General features: G+C 37.0%; 1 protein-coding gene across 1 annotated transcript in view; it reads right to left on the bottom strand.

Annotated features, from left to right (window-relative positions):
* The window catches only part of LOC308687991 (NACHT, LRR and PYD domains-containing protein 3-like), an 84,406-nt gene extending 59,476 nt beyond the window's left edge, over window positions 1-24,930 (bottom strand). Inside the window, exons 1-5 of the mRNA XM_081360807.1 lie at window positions 24,855-24,930; window positions 23,915-24,269; window positions 10,482-12,524; window positions 4,055-4,225; window positions 2,618-2,791 (exon numbers count right to left, since the gene is read on the bottom strand). Coding sequence (XP_081216933.1) covers window positions 2,618-2,791; window positions 4,055-4,225; window positions 10,482-12,524; window positions 23,915-24,216 — 2,690 coding nt within the window. The 5' untranslated portion in view covers window positions 24,217-24,269; window positions 24,855-24,930. The remainder of the gene's footprint in view (window positions 1-2,617; window positions 2,792-4,054; window positions 4,226-10,481; window positions 12,525-23,914; window positions 24,270-24,854) is intronic.
* Between the last annotated feature and the right edge of the window lie 600 nt (window positions 24,931-25,530).

Genomic DNA, 25,530 nt, shown 5'->3' with positions numbered 1-25,530 from the left:
ACAGACAGACACATTAATACATGATACACAATACATAAGGTTGGCCTATCTACAGGGACTGACATTTGATGTGAGGTTGGGGGTATTGTGTACAGTGTAAACTAACTCAAGTGCTGAGTTCATAATTCAGTGAATTCCCGCTCCCATTTACTTAATATATTATAGAGACGTGCGTCGCAATCTGTGCACTGCTGTCTCTCCCCGGGCTGTCGCGCTCGACATGCAGGAGTCACTTGGAAAAGTCAGCAGCTCGTTGCGCGTGGTGCGCGCTGTGAAGGTGTGTTGGGGACACTCTAAAACTGTGGAAAAACACCTTCTGTACTGAAATTGGAGGACCAGATTCAGTATGCAGTGCACATTATGAACCATGGCGTTAACTTGACCTGCGTTTCTGTCAGTGCGTGACTACAGCTCAGTAATAAACAACATTTTTTGATTGATCCATTTCATACAATCCGCTTTCATTTAGCAAGTGCACTTGCGCAAAAACATTTGTTGTTGTTGTGGATGCTGCTGATAAAACAGCTTTGCCAAGACTACAAAGAGATGCATTTATCTGTGTGTTTTGTTTCTTTTGTAAAAGTTTCCCCGGATATAGGCTACTTCCCTATTTAATGCATAATTTTCCTTACAAATTATATTATCAGCATTACAATTTGAGTAAATATAGCTGTGTAAAATTTAAGGGATGATGCCACCCTTCTAGAACAATGTGCATTTACGTTTAAATTGTAACGTATTTAATGGCATGGAATTACAGTGTAATTAGTGTTAGTTCACAGCTTTTTCAGTTGAGTGAGGTAAACTGATAATATTAGAGATTCTCATTTCTTTATCAAAACACAAAAACTGGTACCGTTTTGAAGAGAAATTGGGTATTTTTTAATCTCTCTATTTACCCCATCTCATGTGTGTGATGCTTAACTATTGTATGAGTTTCTAAAGGTTTTTTTAATTCTTTGCACAGTTATGAACATTGATATTTTATGTGCAACAAGCATGCTCAGGCTCAGTGGCCTTATGCCTAATTTTTAATGTTTTTTTTTTTTTAAACAATATGATTTAAATGGTGATGAGTGTACTGTTTTGATGCATTTTAAAAAGATGAATGATATATATTCTTCAATCTTTATAATGTGAATTACAGTATGTACAATGCTTTTTTACTTTATGAATTGTAGTGCACAGTGTTTATTATAAGGGGGTAGAATCCGCAGCTCAGTACTCACAACTCATGAGTACTTTTAAATTAGCTACTTTTTTTACTCTTACTCAGGTAGTTTTTTGGACAAGTACTTTTTACTCTACTCACACTACATTTTTTGCAATGTAATGGTACTTTTACTTGAGTATGTTTTTTCAGTACTCTTTCCACCACTGGTGGTTAATGACATTCTTCGGTCCATGGATTCAGGGTTAATAAACAAGTGCTGTATTTGACACAGTCTCCCATTAAATACTCATCTCTCACCTTAGTGATATCGGCATCACTGGTTCAGCTCTTTCCTGGATTATTTCCTACATCAGCGACAGAAAGTATTATATCACTATAGGTCACTGCTCCGCTTACACTGGGTGTTCTTTAAGGTTCAGTTCTTGGCCCACTACTGTTCATCATTTATCTATATCTACTTGGTGACCTCATATACATGCATGGACTTCAGTTTCATTGCTATGCTGGTGACATTCAAATTTACCTCACCACCAGCTCTAATAGAGCATTCCCTGCCCGACTCACTTACTGCATGTATCAGGGATATCAAGCATTGGATGTCCCCGAATTTCCTCAAGTTAAATAATAACACAACTTAAATATTGATGATTGGTTCTGCTGCCTCAGTCAAAAGGATGGACCGGTCCTTTGATATTGACGGGGTTCATGTTAAGCCTTCTTCATCCATCTGTAACATTGGTGTTGTATTTGACTCAGCTCTTTTTGCTCTCATATTTCTTCTGTTGTTAAAAACTCTTTTTTCCATTTTCGTAATATTGCACATCTTCGAACTTCTCTATCTAATGCTGACACCTTAATTCATGCATCAATCGATTACAGTATGTTCTCACATCGACCAGGCATTCTGCTCACGTTACTCCTCTGCTCAACACTGGATACCCGTGGCATTACGTATTCACTTTAAGATATTACTTCTAACATTTAAGGCGACAAGGATGCTCAGGCTTGCACCTCCATATCCATCTGATCTACTTTACTCCTACCACCCTGTCCGGTGATTATTTAAATGGTGATGAGTGTACTGTTTTGATGCATTTTAAAAAGATGAATGATATATATTCTTCAATCTTTATAATGTGAATTACAGTATGATCACTTAGATCAGCTGAACTTTTTTTTTTTTTTTCACTGTAGGTGGAAGATCATTTAGTGTTAATGCTCCTAAATTATGGAATTCACTACCCCTTACACTTCGTTATATCTCATCTATGGCTACCTTCAAGACTCAGCTAAAAAACATATCTGTTTAACACGTACTTTGGATAATGTGGCTATATGTATCCTAATGGGTTTGCAGTGTGGATGTGTAAATGTATTGTAATGTACAAAGTACAGCGACCTTGAGCTACAGAAAGGCGCTATATACATAAAACTTCTAAGTACCTCAAAATGTTGAGTTGACAGTTTGGATTCTTCAGTCCAGCAGAGAGCAGATTCACTCCTGAATCCTGCAGGTCATTGTTACTCAGGTCCAGCTCTCTCAGGGGTGAGTTTGATGATTGTAGAACTGAAGTCACAACTTCACAGTGCTGATCAGTTAGATTACAGGCTGCTAATCTGAAGGAAAAAAAAAGGAGTACTCTGGTTATAACCCTCATGGAATAAAAATATATTTTCATACATTTATGACCAATATATTAACTACTTCAAATATATTGAAAAATATATGAAATAATATATTGCGTTAATAAATTACAATATAGTATATACAACTATATTTACTATGTTACACTAATGTGTATTCACCCGAGTTACTTTCACTCAGTTCAGTTCAGTTCAATTTTATTTATATAGCACATTTAAAAACAATCATAATTGACCAAAGTGCTTCACAAGATCCAACAAAAAAAAAAAAAAAAAAAAATTATTATACAGACAATATCACACAAAGTACAAACAAATAACCAGCAAGTCAAGATATCAAAGCTCAACTAGAATTGAAAAGCCAAAGTATAGTAATGCGTCTTAAGCAAGGACTTGAATGTTTCAGTAGTCTGAGCTTTCCTTACATGAATTGGTAGACTATTCCAGATATTCGGAGCAGCCACTGCAAACGCTCTGTCACCTTTGTTTTTTAGCCTAGATCGGGGCACATCGAGGAGCATCTGGTCTGAAGACCTCAGTGATTTGACAGGTGTGTGGACATGTAGAAGCTCCGTCAAATATGAAGGCGACGACCCACTTAAGATTTTAAAAACAATTAATGCAATTTTAAATTTAATTCTTAAACAAACAGGAAGCCAGTGAAGTGAGGCCAATACCGGTGTAATGTGGTCACGTTTTTTGGTCCCGGTTAAAAGTCGAGCTGCTGCGTTCTGCACTAACTGTAGCCGTCGAAGTGATGACTGCTCCAATCCGGCATACAAAGAGTTACAGTAGTCTAATCGCGACGTAATAAAAGCATGTATAACTCTTTCAAAGTCTTTGCGTAGCATGTATTGCTTGACCTTAGCCAGAAGTCTCAAGTGAAAGAAGCTAGTTTTAACAACTGAACTAATTTGTTTGTCAAATTTAAAAGCACTGTCAAAAATTACACCCAGATTCCTGGTAAAAGGCTCAGTTGAGTTGTTTCTGCCACACAAAGTAATGAGTTGAGTTTGTGTGTAAAGTTAATTACTTAAGGGTGCAATGCTGAAAACATGTAAAGTCTAATTGGTCAAAACAAATTGTTGAGTTCAAAACTCTAGGTTTGATTTTTTTCAACCACCCCTATTCATCAACCAATCAGATTCATGCATTCAACAGCCCCCCGTAGTGTACATTTATATAAAGCAGACATTATTATTAACATTAATTAATGAATGAAAGTCAAACTCAAACCTCAGTTTGTTGAGTTGACAGTTTGGACTCTTCAGTCCAGCACAGAGTAGCTTCTGTCCTGAATCCTGCAGGTGATTGTTACTCAGGTCCAGCTCTCTCAGGGAGTTTGATGACTGTAGAACTGAAGCCACAACTTCACAGTGCTGATCAGTTAGATTACAGGCTGCTAATCTGAAAAAAAGGAGTACTCCGTTTATAACCCTCATGGAATAAAAATATATTTTCATACATTTATGATCAATATATTAACTAGTTTAAATCTTAACTAGTTAATCTGAAAAAAGAGAGGACTCTTATTAAAAGGTTATGATCAGTCAAGAGCTTGTTAATAATGGAGAAGCTTTTGCATACTGGAGAGACGTTGGAGAGCGGGAAGGCCTGGTTTGCACTTTTTGCACTTTTATTTTACATTACATGCACTTACATGTTCTTACAGTGTACTTACTCTAGAAAGTACTGGGTAATATAAGGTAGCTGCATGGGTTAAGGTTAGGTTTAGGGGTAGGTTCATGGTTAGTACCTAGTTAGTACCCAGTTATTGTAATTACTATTATAACATATTAATTAGTTTATGTAATAAGTACATAGTATGTACAAGAGGAAAAGGACTCTAAAATAAAGTGCTACCAAGGCCTGAAAACGGATGCCGAGGTTGCTTTGATTCCGCTCGATATGCAAATAACATTGTTTTTTAGCTGTTTTAAAGAAACAAGGTATGATGTTGTTGTTGCTGAAGCACAGCCGTTTCATCAATTTTTACTCAAACTGTCTCATGCACCAGCTGTTAGATGTTGCGTGTGTACGGTAACCAGATTTCTCTTGGCGGCATACAAGATGGGATGTTTTCTGGGCCCTGTAGGTGTTCTGACATGCTCTGACATTTGTGCTTATTTCTGTTACTTGTGACATTTTCATGGCTAAAGTCTGATTACACTGTATTCAGCACAAACTCTGTTACAATAATATGTCAGCAGCATGTATGTAAACGTTTGTAGTTCTGAGATAATGACGTTTATGTGTTGTTTGTGAAAAAATGTGGTTTGTGCAGACAACATCAGTGTTTCTGACGAGTTTTAGTGAAAGTGCAGAATGCAGTAAGTAAGTGATGGCTTAAAGGGGAGCCCTATTGACGATCTAAATAATAGTTTTGTTTTTCATGCTTCTAGAGGACCAGTGGTTACGTTCACACTGTAAGTGATAACTGCATTTAAATGTGGGAGTGAATCCGCTAAATTTGAGTCCTGTGAGACATGAAATTGCGATGATTGACATAGTAACCATAGCAACATTATGGATTCTAATAATGTTATGATTTTTGTTACATTTACACTTTAGTCATGTTCACAAAACACCTTGCAGAATGTAACAGAACGTTATAGAAATTGTTATTTTTATTTATTTTTTTAATAAGAAGGATCATAAAAACATTGATTCTATTTAGTACTGCCCTGAAAAAGCTTTTTCACATAACAGATGTTCAATAGCCTAGTCCACAAGACAAAATAAAAATACAAAATACAAGACAAATTACATAGGCTTGATTTTTAATATTGTGTGTCATTACCTGAATGATCCACAACTGTTTTTTGTTTTGTTTTGTTTTTTGTAATGGTTGTTCATGAGTCCCTTGTTCGTTCTGAACAGTTAAACTGCCCAATGGTCTTTAGAAAAAAATCCCCCAGTTCCTGCACATTCTTTGCTTTTCCAGCACCTTCTGCATATTTGACTCCTTAATAGCAGTGACTATGATTGTGAGATCCATTTTTTCACACTGGTGACAACTGAGGGACTCGTACACAACTATTACAAACGCTGCAAACATTTAGTGATGCTCAAGAAGGAAGCATCCGTTAAGAGCCAGGGGGTTCAACTTTTGAACTTTATCGTTCGTGTAAATTGTTCTTATTTTGTTTAAAAGTTAATTAATTAATTTAGTCCAGCCCTTCAGAGGCTAAATAAGATATTAGCATGTAAAAAAAATAAGAAAATTTAAACATCACCATCATCTTGCTCAAAAGTTTGCCCCTAGCTCTTAATGCATCGTGTTGCATTCTTCAGCATTACCTTGCAGATTCTGAAAGATGTATAATAGGTAAATGTATGACTGCAGCTATACACTGCAATCATTTTGTAAGGGTTAAAATATTAATTTAAGAGCTCAGTGTTGAGACCTTTCACCGGAATTTGATTGAGAGGCGACCTGACCAATCATAATGCAGATATCCGCCATTTTTGTCTAACAAACAAACCAAACCAGTTAGTAGATTAAAGTCTAGTGGACTTGAACTTGAAAAATGGTGTATTGATTTCTTTTTGCAGTTTTGATGTTCATTCATGTTTAATTTGTGCTATAACTAGAAGAGATTATCAGTTCACGTGCTGCTTGAACTGAGGCGCTACACATTAAAGTGTCAGTCATGTTTTAAAGACTTTTTTCATACCAAAAGTATGCTGCTCTGTCTTGTCTGTTGGCGCATTGTCAGTGTCCTCTTTTCTCTGCAATACATTTTTCACTGTGTGAGAACATGATGTGTGGCGTGAGTGCGGAATGGCTTGTCGGACGTAGCAACAGTAACTAAGAGGGGCGGGTCTTTGTTAAAGGTCAATTTCAAATTATTTAAATCTTTGTGGACTCGGCCGGACTCGACTCGGACATTAAGGACTCAGACTCAAGTCCGACTTGGTCCTCTTTAGACTCGGACTTGGACTCGATTGTTAAGGACTTGGATTTGACTCGGACTCGACAAAGGTGGAATCAGACCCAATAAATTAACTACAATATAATTTAATATATAGAATGCGAAAAACTGTACGTTCAGAGCAGTATGTCTGAATACATAGTATTTGAAAAACAGTCTGCGAAAAAGTTGCCGGATAACCTAAAACTTCTGGCAAGATACTGAAGTGCGCATACGCTGGACACTTTACTATCCCATGAGGCCAAGGAAGAGGTTTTATGAATGGCAGTGAAGCGATGTAACTGACGCTTGTAGGTCATATAATAATGACAACATGGCGGATGTAGTACGTCCAGATTCCATTCATACTAAACACATTCATACTAGGGCTACACAATGTATCGATTCAGCATCGATATTGCGATGTGCGCATCCGCGATAGTCATGGATTGATGGATAGCCTTGGATTATTTGCTAAATTTAACCATCATAGAGTAAAAGTTTATAATGTACAAGTTTTTTTAAGTCGATTCAGGCATCAAGCGCAAGAGGACTTGCGTGCCATTTTCTTTGCGCACACACAAAGCCACGCAGACAGCATGTGAACACCGAATTCAGTTCCCTTTCTCTTTTTTCCAAGCTTAAACGGACACGTGCACGTAAAATTAGGTTAAAATGTCTGTCTCTGCGAGTATCCTCATAAACACAGTCGGTTGTGTGCTGTAAACAATTGAGAAAGAAAACAGATGCGTGTCATTTATATTAGGTCTGGGCATTCGTCTTAAGGGACATCAGCTTAATGTACCCGCAGCTGTTTGTGATACCAATGGTGATCAAACAACAAAAAAGAAAGAGAAAATGACTTTTGTAGCTTTAACAAAAATAAATTGTATTAATTACGGTAATCATTTATATTAGTTATATTTTATTTATATTGAAGCAAGTTATTCAATTTCTGTACCTGAATACTGTTAGATTTACCTGAAAAACAAAGCTCATTTCAATTGTATCTTTCTTCTATTGTATTTATCTATGCTCATAAATGATTATTTTCTATGCAGATTCACTTCCCTACAAAATCACCCGTATTATTCTAGACTGATTAATTCTATTCAAATAGAGCTATTTAAATCAACTGGTGAAATTGTTTATTTATACATTGCAATATCGGAGAAAAACTAAATATCGCAACGTAAGTTTTTTCCAATATCGTGCAGCCCTAATTCATACCATATATAACATAGATTTTTAACGGTCATGGAGGATGTTCTAATTCAAATGTAGTGCCTACTCGACAGTACGCAATTGCGGATGCACCATGAGCGTTGTAAACAGTTATTTCAGCGTTTAACGGGAAACATTTTAAATGGCAACAGAAAACTCGTCAATTGGAGTGAAGAAGAGACTTTTTCGTTATTAACTTTACTGTCCAAAAAGTCCATATAGAGAAAAAAACCTTGATGGTACTTAGCAATATAATATGAGGATGTGCAATGCAAGAGCCTTCATGTAAACAGGTTGCATGCAGCATTCGTCCAATCAATGAATCTAACACCACAAATACGCAAATAAGAACGTTAACCAAGGGTTTAGGAGTGTACAGCATGAAACATCAGTTTATAAATACCAAGGATTAATTGTTAACCCCGGGTAAATTAAGATCAGTGAAAAGGTTTACAATGCCCTCGGGTATATTTCAAGTGTGAAAAGCCCACTTGTATGTCAATAATTAGTTATAAAACAGATAGTTCTGGACCTTGATTCTGAATGGTTGAGCCGTGTTCTAAGCCGTAGTAAATTACTCTACAAGGACTCAAGCCATCCAAGCCACATAACATTGTTTTATGCTCTTATCACGGTTACAGTACCATAGCATTAAGGCCCGGACTAGTAGTCTCAGAGACAGTTTCTGGTCAATCCTGTTCCTGGAGTACCCACAGCACTGCACATTTTCAAATTCAACTCATCAGCTAGTTAGTAACGACTCCAAGACCTCAAAAATGTGTGTTAGATAAGAAAGAGAGACATTAAAAATGTACAGTGCTGGTATTGAAAATCACTGACCTAAATCAAGATATTTCTTATTTTAATACATCATCATCGCAACTATGGAAGGCGTTTTCTGCCAAATTTAAATAAATAAATTAAATGATTAAAATGAAAATGAAAACCAGATTAATGATTTCATTACAGAAAACTGTACGCAAAATATGTGACAAAATTGAGAATTAAAATTAAATGATTTCATTTCACACCCGACATTCAAACAGATTTTTTATTAAGATTATATAGGACTGACCTGAAGGAAAATGCTATATCTAGCCTACTGTAAATGCAGGTACACCCACTTTCTCGCTTTTTCTTTTTTTTCTTTTGGCTTTTAGTGATTTTACTTCATGAAAGTTGCAAATATAGATACATATTTTTCAGGTTTAATTTGTATTGCGTGGTAACCGTTTTATAAAAGCAATAAGGTACTCTAGGCTAGTGCTGTATCTGAAAAAGTCACGGCTGAAGGGCGTTGTTAGGCACGACGCAAATATGAAACATTGGCTGAAGTCCTCGGTTAAAGCTAGCGGGTATTAATGTCTATATCTAGCTATAATTGTTGTAGAAATTGTGTCACTAAGACTTTTGTACACCCAAATAGATGAATTTCCAAAACAGCCTAAGACATGAATGAACTTTATCGCAACTGAAAGTGCCCGTGACTCAGGCCGAGGAACTGCAGTGCGCCGAGGGTTTGACGCAGGCTGGTCAGGCTGGTTGTTTCCACTATGCTGCGGCAGCTTCCCGCAAAAGCTCACTAACAGATTTCGCCATATCTCGTCATCTTGATTACAATATAATCACATTTAAATAATTTCGTTTCACACATTCACTCATGCACACGGAACGTCAACGATTTCGCTTTACAAAAGGCGTGTCTCTAGCGCCGTTACTTGAATAAGCCACACCCACTCATTAACATAGAATTTGCATGCAGGTTGTCGTTGAAAATGAAAATGAATGCTGTGAAATAAAAGAGGAATTAAAATGACAACTAAAATTTACATTTGAATTTGAATTGTGTCACTATTATTGCGTGAGCATTAATAAAGAGCTTTGTAAAAACTGGATTTGTAGTTTCTTTTTCACGTTTGGCTTTTCATTTTAATATTGGCAGTCTTGCCTCGAGACTGTAGTGAAAATGAAATGTGAAATCACCAATTGCATTTTATTTTTCAATTTGACAGGGATGATGCTGTGAAAATGAAATCATTTAATTTTAATTCTCAATTTTGTCACATATTTTGCGTACAGTTTTCTGTAATGAAATCGTTAATTTGGTTTTAATTAGAATTTTAATCATTTAATTTATTTATTTAAATTTGGCAGAAAATGCCTTCCATACGTAACTAGATATAAGAGGTAGCCTAATTTTAAAAGTTTGATTTCTAGACCAGGAAAATGAATATATTTTTCTAAAAATGCTTAATCCATATCCAGCAAATTATGAACAATGGAAAAGTCATGTAAATTCATTGGTTGAAAAGATATTCAGCTTTTAAAACTTCAGAAATGTAATTACTTGGATTTCGATTATAATTACAAATTAAAATAATTATTTTAAATATTTTAATCTGTAGACACTTCAAATTTATGTTAATAAAAAAGTAATGAAAGCGCATTTAGCTAAACTATTAGCCTACATGAGAGGTATTATGTTCATATTTCAATTCAGTTGATGTTCATATTTTCACACTCACAGAGCTTTTCTGCAGTTCCTCAGAGCAGGTAACAGTCTCCTTCGACCCTCTGGTGATGATATGATGTTTTTAAGGTCAAACTCATCCATCACCTTTTCTGACATCAGGATCATGTTTGCCAAAGTTGAACATTGCGCAAGAGAAAGGTTTTTGTTACTTGTTCCAGATTGTAAAAATGCCTGCATTTCTTCAACAAGAGAACTATCCTTCATCTCAATCAAGCAGTGACACAGATTCATCCATCTTTCAGGGCTGACATTGTCTTCTGGACTTTCTGTGTTTTCGTGTTTTTTAAGGTTTTGGATTATTTTCTCTCTGCTCTCTGGGTTCTTCTCTGTGCGAATCAGCAGATCCTGTAAGAGGCTCTGATTGGACTCCAGTGAGATGCCATGAAGGAATCGAAGGAAAAGATCCAGGTGTCCATTTTTACTCTTCAAGGCTTTATTCATTGCTCCCTTCAGAAACACATCCAGAGAAACAATCTCACACTCAGATCTGGACTTTCCTGTCAGGACAGTCTTACTTGAGAGCAACTTGAAAGTTCTGGAAACATTCTTACACCAACTTCTGACCTTTCCAGATCGAGTTCTGGACTTTCCTGTCAGGAACATTTCCATAACTTCACTGTTCTTGTGTAAATAGCAGAGAAACACATACAGTGCTGCAAAAAACTCCTGAAAGCTCAGATGTACAAAGCTGTAAACCTTCCTGTGATAAATCACAGATTCCTCCCTAAAGATCTCAGTGCAAATCCCAGAATACACTGAGGCGTCAGTGACGTCTATGCCGCTCTCAATCAGGTCCTCCTCATAGAACATCACATTGCCCTTCATCAGCTGATTGAAAGCCAGTTTAGCAAGTTTCACAATCACTTCTCTGTTGGACTGCAGGAGCTTCTCTGGATCTCTCTCTTCATACTTCTGGTTCCTCATGCTAGTCTGAATGAGGAGGAAGTGTATGTACATTTCAGTCAGAGTTTGAGGGATTTCTGCACTGAGGTCTTGTTTCAGGATGTTTTGAAGCACAGTGGCTGAGATCCAGCAGAAGACGGGTATGTGGCACATGATGTGGAGGCTTCTTGCTCTTCTGATGTGTGAGATGATTCTGCTGGCTTGATCCTCATCAATGATTCTCTTCCTGAAATATTCCTCCTTCTGAGGGTCATTGAATCCCTGAATTTCTGTCACACGGTTGATGTATTTGGAGGGGATCTGATTGGCTGCTGCTGGTCTGGTGGTGATCCAGATGAGAGCAGAGGGAAGCAGATCTCCTTTCATGAGGTTTGACATCAACACACCCACTGATGAAGACTCAGTCACATCAGAAACTTTCTCACTGTCTGAAAACATCAGAGTAATTCTGCTTTCATCCAGACCATCAAAGATCAACACAACTGTACATTCATCATAAATCTTTGAGTCCAGATCTTGAAGTTCAGGATGAAAGTCCAGCAGAAGTCTGTGAAGACTGTACTGATGATCTTTAATCAAGTTCAGCTCTCTAAATGGAAGCACAAACATGAAATCTACACCCTGATTGGCTTTTCCCTCGGCCCAGTCCAGAATGAACTTCTGCACAGAGACGGTTTTTCCAATTCCAGCGATGCCTTTAGTAAGAACAGTCTTGATTTTGTCTTTCTTCTCTCTTCTCTTCTCCTCATATCCTAGTTCAGGTGAAGGATCAAAGATGTCATTGCAGTTGATTGGAGTGTCTTGGAGTGTCTTGTAACTTTTCTCCATCTGTAGCACCTCATGTTCTTCATTCACTCCTTCACTCTCTCCCTCTATGATGTACAGCTGTGTGTAAATCCTGTTCAGGAGGGTCTGATTCTCTTGTAGTTTGATTCCCTCAAATAAGCTCTCATACTTGTTCTTCATGCTGGTTTTGTGCTGGTCTTTGACTCTCTGCAGATCATCATGCACTGGCTGGTGAGAGTCGAGCTGCAGGGCTGCTTCTGTGTCATGATGACTGATGTGTTTCTGACAGGAGGAGGATGAGCTGGTCTGACAGGACACATCTCTGATCTGGTCAGCTCTCACACCACTGAAAACACATTAAGATGAACAGAGACACAAAAACCTCTGTTAAAATAAATATACAAATCATACTACATGTAGAAACGGAAGTCCTAATATCACACATGGAGATCCTCGCAAGTTCTCGCACAGATTTTATTTACCAATAAATCAGGCATTTGGGGGCAGATAATGACCTGCATAATTAAAAGTAATGAGACATCAATATTTCAGTAGTCAAAATGTACGAATAAAAGAGAAAGGTGGCTAAAATTCTTGACCAGATTTAACAGAAACCATTATTTTAAAATATCACAGAAACACTGACATGAAGAAAAAGCAGTGTTCATGTGAAATGATTACATGTAATTGATTTACTTAAATTGACAGTTATTCTGAAGAATATGTAAAGTTTGCTGTTGAAGCTAAAGGCAAAATAATTAACATGATAATCAACAGCTGGCTTACTTTTCCATTTGTTTACATGACATGGTTTGATTCAGATGGTAAATATCATATTAAGTTGGGTGTCCAACTTAGAGATAATCACCATATTTATAATGAAACCATTATATTTAAAAAAAATTATATTAATCATATAATAAAATATCACAATTATTGTTACTACTGTAAAGCCAATATAATTTCTTTATGGGATCTCCTTCAAAGCTTTCAGAATCTTTAGTTTTGAAATATTTTTTTCTGTGTTTTTATAATGAACAGTTTAATTTTAATTACAGTATATTATTAAACAAATATGCATTTCCTTTATTTATTAAAATAAACAGAACTAAAGTGATTGTTTTGAACAAGTACTAACTTAGATATTATGCAAAACACATTACTTTATTGCTAAAGTATTTGTATCAATACTGGGGGCCTTTTGCCCCAATCTGGTGAGACTTTTAAATCTTATAAATGTATGATGTGGCAATAAGGTTTTTTTTTTTACCCAGACTCTGGATAGTCGGCAGTAAAGGGTTTAAAGGTTATTGCTGCCTCATACATTTATACTATTTTTTTTTATCAAAACAAACCACTTTAAATTATTTATTTTCCCACAAAATGTGTTGATCCATCAATATTCAATAAAAACCTGTATTTTTTCTGTAATCATATACTATGCATAAAGAGCAAATGGCTCTGAATAGAGAGTGAGATTCCAGAGGCAGCCAGAAAAACATACTCCAGTTATTATTAGATCAATACTATTATTACATCTACAACTGCAGACCTGAGTTCACCTTCACTGCACCACAGTTTGACAGTGTTTAGACCCTCAACATAACAATAATCTCAGACAGCAGCGTTTGATCAATATCATCAGCTCTGTCGGCCTAGAGAAGTTTTAGATGCTGCTCTGATCAGACTCTTCACTGATAGCAACATCATTCCTCTGAACCTCAAATAATATTGGCATTAATCAAAACAATTATACTGTTTTGTGCATAATGATACATACATTTTTTTAAGTAGTAACTATTTAGATGGTTCACTTTAGACATTAAACTAACCTGAAGTTACTTTGCAACTACATGTGAACTACAAATCATTAGAGTATGAGTAGACTGTTTAATATCTGCTAAGACTATATTTTGATGATCCTCAACAGACATTTTACTGACTATAAGCAACTTTACAATTACTTCAACTTATTCTACTAACCCGAACCCTAACACCTCACCCTAACCAAACAGTCTACTAAAAGTCTAATGAGAGTTAGTTGACATGTAGTTCCGATTTACTTATAGATAGTAGAACGTCTAAAGGCACTTTTCCACCGCAGTTTAGCACCGCTTCTAAGTGATCATAGGAGCCAATCCCGTGAAGCAGCCACTGAAAAACACGAGATATATTGTATTGATTTTAACCAATAAAAAAATCTATTGCAGTTTTCAGACACGATTATCTTCACCTTTTTATAGTTTATTTGAGGCAGTTTCTATGGCGTTATTTTAATGTCAAATGTCGAGAGCACATCCATTCTAGAAAAAGTGGTGTCCGCTCAACTGTGCTCTTTCTTGCAAGAAAATGATATCTATGAAAAATTTCAGTCAGGATTCAGACCGCATCATAGCACAGAAACTGCGCTCGTTAAAATTACAAATGATTTACTTCTAGCTTCTGACCAAGGCTTTATCTCAATACTAGTTTTACTCGATCTTAGTGCTGCGTTCGACACTATAGATCACAAAATACTCTTAGACCGACTACAAAACTACACTGGTGTTCAGGGACAGGCATTAAACTGGTTTAGATCGTACTTATCAGACCGTTACCATTTTGTCTGCGTAAATGGGGAAAAATCGAAGATAACGTCAGTAAACTACGGTGTACCGCAAGGATCTGTGTTAGGCCCTCTGCTATTCTCAATATATATGCTACCACTTGGTAATATTATAAGAAAACATGGAATTAATTTCCACTGTTATGCTGATGACACTCAATTATATATTTCATCACGACCAGATGAAAACAATAAATTATCTAAATTAACAGAGTGTGTTAAAGATATAAAATACTGGATGACATGTAATTTTCTGCTATTAAATTCAGATGAAACGGAGGTATTACTTATTAGTCCAAAAAACTGCCCACAAAACCTCTTACAATACAACTTTAATTCAGAAGGGTGTCCTGTTACTTTATCCTCTACAGTAAAAGACCTGGGTGTTATATTAGACCGCAACTTGTCTTTTGAAAATCATATTTCATATGTTACAAGAACAGCCTTTTTCCACCTTAGAAACATTGCTAAGCTACGTAACATGCTATCTGTTTCTGATGCAGAAAAGTTAGTTCATGCATTCATGACCTCGAGACTAGATTACTGTAATGCTTTATTAGCAGGTTGTCCTGCATCCTCAATAAACAAGCTACAGTTAGTCCAAAATGCAGCCGCTAGAGTTCTTACTAGATCAAGAAAATATGATCATATAACACCAATTCTGTCGTCTCTACATTGGTTACCTATAAAGTTCCGTATCAATTACAAGGTATTACTACTGACCTATAAAGCCCTAAATGGTTTAGCTCCCGTGTATTTAACGGAACTTCTATCGCCCAACAATCCATCGCGCTCTTTAAGATCACTAAATTCGAGGCTTCTGGTCATTCCTAGGATATCTAAGTCCAGTAAAGGAGGGAGGGCGTTTTCACATTTAGCTCCTAAACTCTGGAATGGCCTTCCTGATATTGTTCGAGGCTCAGACTCGCTGTCCCAGTTTAAAACTAGATTAAAGACGCATCTCTTTAGCCAAGCATTCACATAATACTTACCTTTTATACTACAGTTGAATCAGATTGAATGCATTAATATTACGAACAGCAGCTACGCTAATTATTTCCCATATGCTTTTCTGTTGTTATCTCGGGACGCTAGTCCCGAGGTAAATACAGATCGTCAGCTCCAGTTTGTATCCAGCCTCTCATGGAAACTACAGATTCTCCAACACCCGTGCAGAGACGACTCGGCGCCTGTGAAGAGACGACTCGACGCTGGCGATATGTTTATGCCCTAAATCAATACATGATTAACTAACTGTATTTCTCTATGTACATTTCTGAAATGCACTTTCTGTAAAGCTGCTTTGAAACAATATGTATTGTGAAAAGCGCTATACAAATAAATTTGAATTGAATTGAATTGAATTGAATTGAATGTAATGCGTGAGCACAAATCTCTCAACTCGCAGGCGGATCTCCTTCACTCTCGCACAGAACTGGACGCACGTTCTCAAATATACAGTCTCAGGCTCTTTCTCTCGCTCAGATATTACGTGTGCATGCTCAAACTCAAAATCTCTACTTGCTCTTTCTCTAGAATGTTCTTCTCTCCTGGATTTAATGTTGCCAGAAGCTTTCAACCACCAGACTTTCACGACTGACTGACGAAATAACACGTGTACCTTTCAATAGTAAAGAAATTACGGATTCGCCTTTATTTCATGAGATAGCATTTTCAAGCTGATTTTAGTCAGCCAGTTCTCAAGTTATTTTATTATTTAATAGTTATTTTTGAGTAAAGTACTTATTGTAAATAGGTATTTATTGAATTTATTTTTTTTAGTGAACCGCTACGGATCATCAGATATCAGCGAGAGTGCGACTCACGACAACACTCATGGAGAGAATGTGCTTTTGTTTGGTTGGTAACATAGGCGTAACTTGCGGGTGGGACATGTCCTCACCACTTTTAGTGTATGGAGTGTGGGCACCGGCAGAAACATAAACTGGTGAATATGGGTGGGATTATAGACTGATCGTTATAGTTGTGCCGCCACCTCGTCTACTGACCATGATACAGACATTTCTTTTTTCAAATTGCGTGCGGCGGTCGTTTTAAGCAAGTCGTTTAAAAAAGTTGTGCGGACAAATGATCCTGCGGTGGCGGTTGATGACTATTTAAATCTGGCGGGTTTGGTGTCTCGTGTCGCAAATTCAAAGACGCTGCAGTGAAGATCCTCTCTGACCAAATTAGTGATCTGCAGTGTTTACACATCACATTTTAGTCTCGGTACGGCTCGCTTGGAACCTCAACCGAGGTGGTCCTAAAAAAGTACCAGGTACTAGGAACTTTACACAGTGGAAATCCCCCAAAAGTGGGCCGTACTGAGCCGATCACGCAGTGGAAAAGCGTCATAAAGTGGACCGTCGAAAAAAAGTGTAACCATAAACTTGACATGACTGGGTTCAGTAAAATTTAAGTTCAATCAACATTTGTGAGATAATGTTCATTACCACAAAAATGTATTAATACTCTTTTCTAAAAAAAACAAAAATAAAAAAAAACCTTCAATTGTAAAGTGCCTCACCGTAACCTCGATTTTGCTTTTTGCAGAGAAAAAGAGTGACAGAACAAGAGTAATATTTGCTTTATGCTGAAAAATAACTGAATATGTTTAGATTTGGTAGACGGTAATTTGTCTGAGAAGTTTGAGAACCTCTGATGTTGGTTTTTAGGAGTGACAACTTCTTATTGGAGCTTTTTGCAAATATTTTCCAGTTGCCGTTTCTCCTTTAGTCGAACTGACCTTCCTAGTTATAAGCTTTAATTTCAGAGGTCATACAGATGATTTTCAGCAGGCATCTGAAAGTTTAACTGGTTACGGCCCTCACAAGCACACTCAAACGAGTTGTTTTCTTATAGAAATGAAAATAATATAACTGGGTAAAGTTTACTAATTAAAAGTTGAGCAGAATAAAACCATTAATGCTTTTCAATGGTTTCTGAGATTAGTGGGTTTGTTGTTCAATAACAGAGCAGTTTACCAGTTATGAAGAGCTCAATTCAGCAACAGTTTAAGCAGATCAACAAAAGATAGTGTTGTTTTTCAGCTCAATTCAGTTCAATAACTGTGTCGATGTTCCAGAGATCATCAAATTCAGTTCACCTATAAAGCAGATTGTCAAAGACAAAGATTTCGGCTTCCAACGATTATGAAAACAAGATAATCAACGTGAATCGATTATTGTGAATCGAAAACGTGCAGTGTTGGGGGTCCTCCAGGACAGGTTTGAGAACCACTGCCCTAGACGGCCTCCTGTGCGCTCACTCTGAGACGGGGTTAAACATGCATAAGAAAAGTACACTGTGGCCTTCAGATACTCACCTAAATGGTCAAATAGCCTACACACAAATATCTCGAAATGGCATTTATGCAAGTATCCTTGTAAAGAGTCGGTAATGTCTTAGGGGCTGTTTACATGACACCGTTTTCAACTAAAATAGTAGCCTAAAACTTTTTATGCGACAACGGCGTTTTGGGTGGCTAAAAACGCAAACTTTTGAAAACGTGTTTCAAAGTGCAAGTTTTTGAAAACTTTCTCTATGTAAACAACAAAAACGCAAATCTCTGAAAATGATGAATGAATGAATGAATTCGGCATTTATATAGCGCTTTCATATACAACTGTACATCCAAAGCACTTTACAATCATATCAAGGGATCTCTCCTCAACTACCGTTTGATAACGTCATGCACAAGCGTAGGCTATTACTCAGGGCTGCCAACTATTGAGTTTAGTTTGTAGTGAGATTTATGGAAAAAAAACAACTTGTATCACAATAGAGGTGTAATTGGGATTGTCAAAACATTTGGTAACTAAACAGAATTGTATTAAGTTTAGTGACAACATGTTACAATGTTTATATGGTACAATGACTGGTAGGTACTGTTTGTATTATTGCTTAACACAATTTTTTACGATTTCAGTTATATTCTTGGGATTTGATTTCAATTTTGATTCAATATTGACTAATTTGGATAAATATTAGGTAGGCAACAGTAGATGGCCTACATGTTAATTTTTCTCAAGAAACACATAATGCTGTAAACATACAGAGAGGCCTGATCTGGTATTATTAAAGGTTAAAAATAACAAATTAAATGATATATAATGTGGTTTTCATTATAATAACAATTATTTATTGACAAGTAATTGTTCTCCTGCTGTTTTATTGACCTCTTTCCGTGGTTGAAAAACACTGATTGATCGATATTATGTATGAGGCATATATACCTTTCGGTAAGTTGTACTTTATCTTTAAATAAAAAGTAACAGATGATCGGTTTACTTGAACTGAGGCGCTACAGCGATCGGTCACGTCACGTTTACAAGCGCCAAAAGCGTCGGTCTTCGTGTTCTCTTTGCGCCACGATTTTTCTCTGCGTGAGAAAGCGTGTGAAAAGTGTCAATTGAGTGAGTCTCATGGTGAATGTGTGAGAGTTGGCAGCCCTGTATTACTTGATCAATAAATATCACAATTATCTTTACTACTGTAAAGCCAATATAATTTTTTTATGGGATCTCCTTCAAAGCTTTACATCGCCATCTAGTGTTACATCGCCACCTAATGGTCTGGCAGCAGAATACAGCGTTTTTAGTCGTTCTCGCGGATCCGTGTGAATGGCGATCATTTTGACGATGTCATCAATACGTGAAAAACTCAAAGGAAAAACTTCTCTGCTTTAAGCATATCGTTTCGTGTACACGTACCCTTAAGTGAATGTAAACACTGAGAAAGTGCGTGTGTGTAACAGTATATTGGATCCGTGCAGCTCTTAAAGTGACAGCAGCCTAATAAATCTGCTAAATCCAACAACAAAAGACAAAGATAAAATCACTCACTGCTCTTGAATTAATAAACTGTATAAAAGTATTAGTCTATATTTAATGTATACAGGAGTGTTATTTTATATTTGATTACTTTATTCAATTTCTGTTGTAGGCTATTACTTATCTGAATACCACAGTTAGCACATCTTCCTGTAAAACCTAAAGCAGTGTTTTTTAATTTGTATTTTTGTTCTGTTGTATTTTTTGTCGGTTTTGTTTATAATTTAGTTTCCCTCCAGGCTTATTCGTGGAATTGGTTATTTGTTAAATTTGTGAAAACAGAATAAACAAAACAGAATAAACCGACATATTGTTTAATTATAGTTTGTGGGCTCTCACCTATACCACTCTCATTTGGCACGAATCCAAACGTTTCCATTGTCGCGATGTAACATTTGGTTGCTAACCTATCATTTCTTTTGTAAACTAAGCTTTGTACTTCACTCGTGTCCTGATATCCAGGTAAAACAGCGTTCACGGGCACAAAAATATGTTTTGGTTTACCACTGCCGATGGTACTCAGTTATCACACTGACCGACAAAGCCCTTAACAAAAGTGGATAATTTTTTACTTAATTTACTATTCAGAGTAAATGCAGATAAATATCGAACATTTAATTTACATATTTTTAATTAAATGAATGTTCTAGAACTTCTGTCTCATATCATGAAATAAGACTTTGATCATATCACCCGCCTATAATCATGTTAAAGAATCGTGATTTCAATATTGAGCAAAATAACTGTGATTATGATTTTTGCCATAATCAAGCAGCCCTAATAATACAATTAGAAACATTCTATAAACCCTCTGCACACAAAAGTATCATTTCTAAATTATAATTACAAACAGAGCATTAAATCTATGTATTAAAGGTGCATTGCGCAACATTTCATGTTAAAAATACCCGTTTTTCTAACCCATACATGCTTAAACAATTGCCTGATGGGTTGAATGAGCCCTTCTATGATCACTGCGATTGCCTCTATAATCCTGTACAGTAAAATAAATAAGAGGGATTCGGGACGGAATCGACTGGGCGTGACGTCATGCGCGTTCACGCTCACCTGGCTATGTCTGGCAGGTTTGTGTATTCGCCGCCATTATCCGCATCAGCGAAGACAACTCGAGCGACTTTTGCAAAAGTAGAAGATGGATTCAAAGAGACCGGCTTCTAGTTCATACCAAACCCCAACGCAAACTCCACGTAACCGCGTGCACAACTCTGGTTGCAGTTTCACGTGTCGCCAGAAGGGGGCATAGTTCTGCAAAAACTCAGAGACTTGCGCAATGCACCTTTAACTAAAATAGTAAAATAGACTTTCAATGTTGTTGCTTTTTGTCAGTTATATATATATATATATTTTTCATATATGATGTAAGAATCATAACTACAATTTGTGTGAGTCGTTGATGTTTATTAAAGGGATACTTCACCTCTGGAAAGATGAATGTGTATTTAAATTAGGTCATTTATGTAGAAGAAATGTGAAGAAATTTTTTAATTTGGAGCTTTCTAGACTGAAAAAAGCCAGAAAATGTATTTTTGGCTTATGTGGATGAAAGACAACAACTCCCAGAATGCACTTGCTTCGCTGCCCTAGGAGGCCACTCCCAAGCCACGACTACCGTTAAGAGAGCGCAGTTGAAAACAACAAGGTTAGGCTACTACTAGTGAGTCTCCGTGACGAGTTTGCCTGGGATTTCGAGATCGCTCAAAATGTCCGGGATTCGGCTTTTGCATTCTACAGTCGCCATTCATCATGCTTACTGTGGCGAGCAGGACGAGGCTGAGGGCCGCGGGAGAACGGCGCGAGGCCGGTGGCGTCATTACTGAGAAGCGCCGGGTCTCGCATCTCTCACGGAGGAGCGGGTAACGTTATTTTCTTAGCAATGGTAAAACGCACATCAACCGATCACTTGTTTACAATGCATGGCGACCGCAGAAAGCAAAAGCCGAATCCCGGACATTTTGGATGATCTCGACGGCTGGACATGTCCGGGAAAAAGAGCATGGTAACCCCTACTTACTCAGCTTTCTCCTACTACTCAGCTTTCTCCACAGAACAAGAGCCTGCTAGCTTAGCTTCCAAAGAAAGACGGCTGAAACTATGTGTACTTTCTGTGAGTGAGATCCCACCCTCTATGGGCGGGTTGAACACATGCGGAACAGCCCCTCCTACTGGCTGTAGTCTTTAGCCTCTGGCCAGAAAATCCTCCGATGACGCAAAATGACGATTTTTGCGTCATCGGAGGATTTTTTCCAGACATAAAATACATAAATCTCTTGTCTCAGGGGGATATGAGGGTGGAAAGCATGGTAATTCGAAAATACTACAGGTTTTCTACTAATACAAAGCTTAATGCTAAATCCTGAAGTATCCCTTTACATATTTTGAGTTACTTTAGAATATTTTAACTGGGACGGACCACTAGTGGAAACCTTTTCATTTTATCTACATTTAATGCAAGTTCGGTGTCAAACTTTATTTTTACTTCTGTTGGTGCTTGCTTTCACTTCAGCAATAAAACCCTATGTGTCTTTTATCAAAAGAGGCCAATGGTCCAAAGCATTCATGAAATTAAAACCCTTCAAGTTTTTAAATCACCAAATGGAGTTTGAATGTCACCTAGCGGCCATATTGGCTACTGCGCCTAAAACTCCCAGAGCATATTGATAGTTTGAGACAAATTTGAAAGACAACTTGGTTGGATTTACCGCTTTGACTTAGTAATGGGCGATATAAACGATATGCGATATAAACGATAAACTGGCCTACGATAGAGATTTTAATTCTATTGCACTATCGCGATAATGCACGTTGATGACGCAATCTACCCGCGAGGCCGCGAAATTTAGAGTCACGAGCTGCACCCGGCTGCAATGCATCATATTTGTCGTCATCTTGAGTAAACATGACTGAAAGCGAAACGCGGAGGAGCTGGTGAAAAAGATCGGTGCAACATCCATTATTTGGACATGGTTCGGACAAAGGGTATAGAAGCCCTATACTCTTTGGTTCGGATTTAAGCCGTCTGACGAGCAGCAGCAAACTAAACAGAGTGCGTGTGGCAACAGTTCGGTAACACACACGACTAATCTGTTCTACCACCTCAAAACGAAACGTCACTGAATACCAGCACGTATTCACAAAATAGTGGTGTAAACCTATTATTTACAGTCTATGGTGTAAACACATCTTTGTGTGCCCGATTTTAAGATTCGTTGTTGTGTTGCTATTTAACTGAGAAGACATCAGTTGTTCTGCTCTTTGCATCTTTTGTGTCCTTTAAGAAAATAGCCTAACTAAAACTACATTTGGTGCCTTCTGCACTGTTTTGCACTTTTTACTGTCTATGGCATGGCACTAATGTAAATAAACTTTTATACTTGAAGCATTTTCTTTAGTTGACGTATACAGGTGAACCTCGAAAAATTAGAATATCGTGCAAAAGTAAAAGGTGAAACTATATAGACTCATTACATGCAAAGTGAGATATTAAAAGCCTTTATTTGTTATAATTTTGATGATTATGGCTTACAGCTTTATGAAAACCTTTTCACAACATTCTAATTTTGAATTTGGGGTTTCATAAGTTGCTAGCCATAATATAAACATTAGGGCTACTTAAAGTCTCTGCAGCTAGTTTACGTGAATTTTATTTATCTGCAACATTATGTTGTATAATTACAGTTTTGCACAATAAATGTTCTCAAAACTACATACACCGTTTCTTTCTTTCTTAAAAAAAAAATAAATTTAGCAGTTGTTTGGCTTTCCTTAAGGTCTGTGTAACCTGTTCTGAAATGGTTTTATTATAATTTATATATCGTGATATATATCGTTATCGCAAGAGGCTGCAATGTATATCGCAATATGGATTTTAGGCCATATCGCCCATCCCTACTTTGACTTGCAGTTTTAGGTGCCCAGGCACAGGTTTTATATTAATAGAAAAGAAAAATAAATGTAAAGCAGCAGATTAAGTTCAGCATCCATTTAAGTTTGGATATGTAATTTTCCAGTCTATGTTTAAGAATAGGATCGCCAGATGAGAGGCTAATGAGACTAACTAGTTATCTGGATTCCAAGACTATTTTCTATAAATACATACAATTTGGATACATATTTTATATAGTCTTTTTGCCCTTTATTTTAACAACTATTTGTGCAGCCATACACACACTTTTTTTTTTCTTTTTTTTTTGTCTGTATGCATGGTAACATTTTTTTAGAGGCGATGAACCAATATAATATCTTGACTGCCCAGACAGCCCTGAACTTCATGATACTCACACAGTGTCAGAGGTCACAGCAGGTCCATCACTGAGATCAGGGGGCTCAAGCTTGGAGTTGTTACTCTTCATGGACACACAGCTGAATCCTGAAGATGGTCCATCACTGAGATCAGGGGGATCAAGCTTGGAGTTGTTACTCTTCATGGACACACAGCTGAATCCTGAAGACGGTCCATCACTGAGATCAGGGGGCTCAAGCTTGGAGTTGTTACTCTTCATAGACACACAGCTGAATCCTGGAGATGCTGCTCTCTGAGTGTGAACAGACACCTCCTCCTCTCTCTCCTTACACACACTCATTTTACAGGCATGGTTCTCCTCTTCCTCCTTGATGTGACACTTTATTTAAAGGCCTGTATGTGGAGATAGAGGACATGCACAAAATACAACTGAATTTTGATACATTTTATTTAAATTGCATTTAATTCACTTTAACGCAGCATTAACAGTTTGTCTCCAGTTTGAAAGTGTGTGCTTGTAGAACAACATGTCGGCCACACTTTCAAACACAGCGTTTAAACACTGGATTCACCTTCACTTTAATGACACTGCTGAACTCTTGCAGGTGTTTTTCACAATCCGTTTGTCGTCTCGCATTAAGCAAATATTTTGTTTTTAAACGTAACCACACTTTCTTTCCCCAGCTATTACTGCGTCACTCAACACACATTATAATATAGATTATAAAAATAATAAAATACGTATTTAAAGCCAACCAAAGTTTTCAACATTAAACTAATATTCTCCTGTTAAAGGAAAAATAAAGTGTAAGTTTAACCATTTTATGAGTGTTACAGTTGACGTGTTGTGAAGTAGGCCTATAGCGAAAGTAACTTTCAACTTTATCATGTGTTTGATTTGAGTTCGTCGTAAGGTCTGATTAGACGCAATAGCCTACTCTATCGATATTACAGGTGTGAAAAGTTTAACGAACTTACTGTCACATATGAAGCGATTGCTGATTTTCTATCTTCCAAAATGGCGTCTTTACAGTCATCGACTACTTTCGGTTTCACTTTGAGACAGGTAAACAAACATCCAGCAGCTCCTCCTCGAGTGGATTCTTTTCACTCTTCCGGGTTTGAAACGAGGAAATAAATTACAGCAGGACCACTTGTATTGAAGTAAATGCGAGACCATATACTATGCGTTCCCACTTGCACAATTTTTATTAGGCTATAGGCCTATAGGAGAAGAAAAGTTTGAAAAAACATTTGGGGATTAATTTGAAATATACACAAACAAAAATGCTAAAATTTAGAATTTTGCTAACTTACCAAACTACTACTTTTACATTCTGTTGATTAAGTAAATTTGCAACTCCATATCAGTCATTAGAGTACTAGTAGACAGTCTGCTTAAAGGGACATTAAGTAGCTTTTTAGGTATTTTATTATCTAAAAGCAATATTTTTAATCATAAATATGTCCTCAATGGTGTACAAATAGCTATGCCAAAGATCTGACTTATCCTCGTAAACGAATAATTTATTATCTTTATATACATGGGACGGGTAGGTCCACGGAGGCTTCCATGTAGTTCCGCCATCTTGAAAAACTATAATAGCAGAGAGGGACAAAAAGTACTAGGCCAACGCGTTTCCACAACGCGCTT

The sequence above is a fragment of the Scardinius erythrophthalmus genome (assembly GCF_964197995.2).
Source record: "Scardinius erythrophthalmus genome assembly, chromosome: 1".
Classification (NCBI taxonomy): domain Eukaryota; kingdom Metazoa; phylum Chordata; class Actinopteri; order Cypriniformes; family Leuciscidae; genus Scardinius; species Scardinius erythrophthalmus.
The sequence above is the reverse complement of the archived record's forward strand: the minus strand, read 5'-3'. Positions and strand labels throughout refer to the sequence as shown.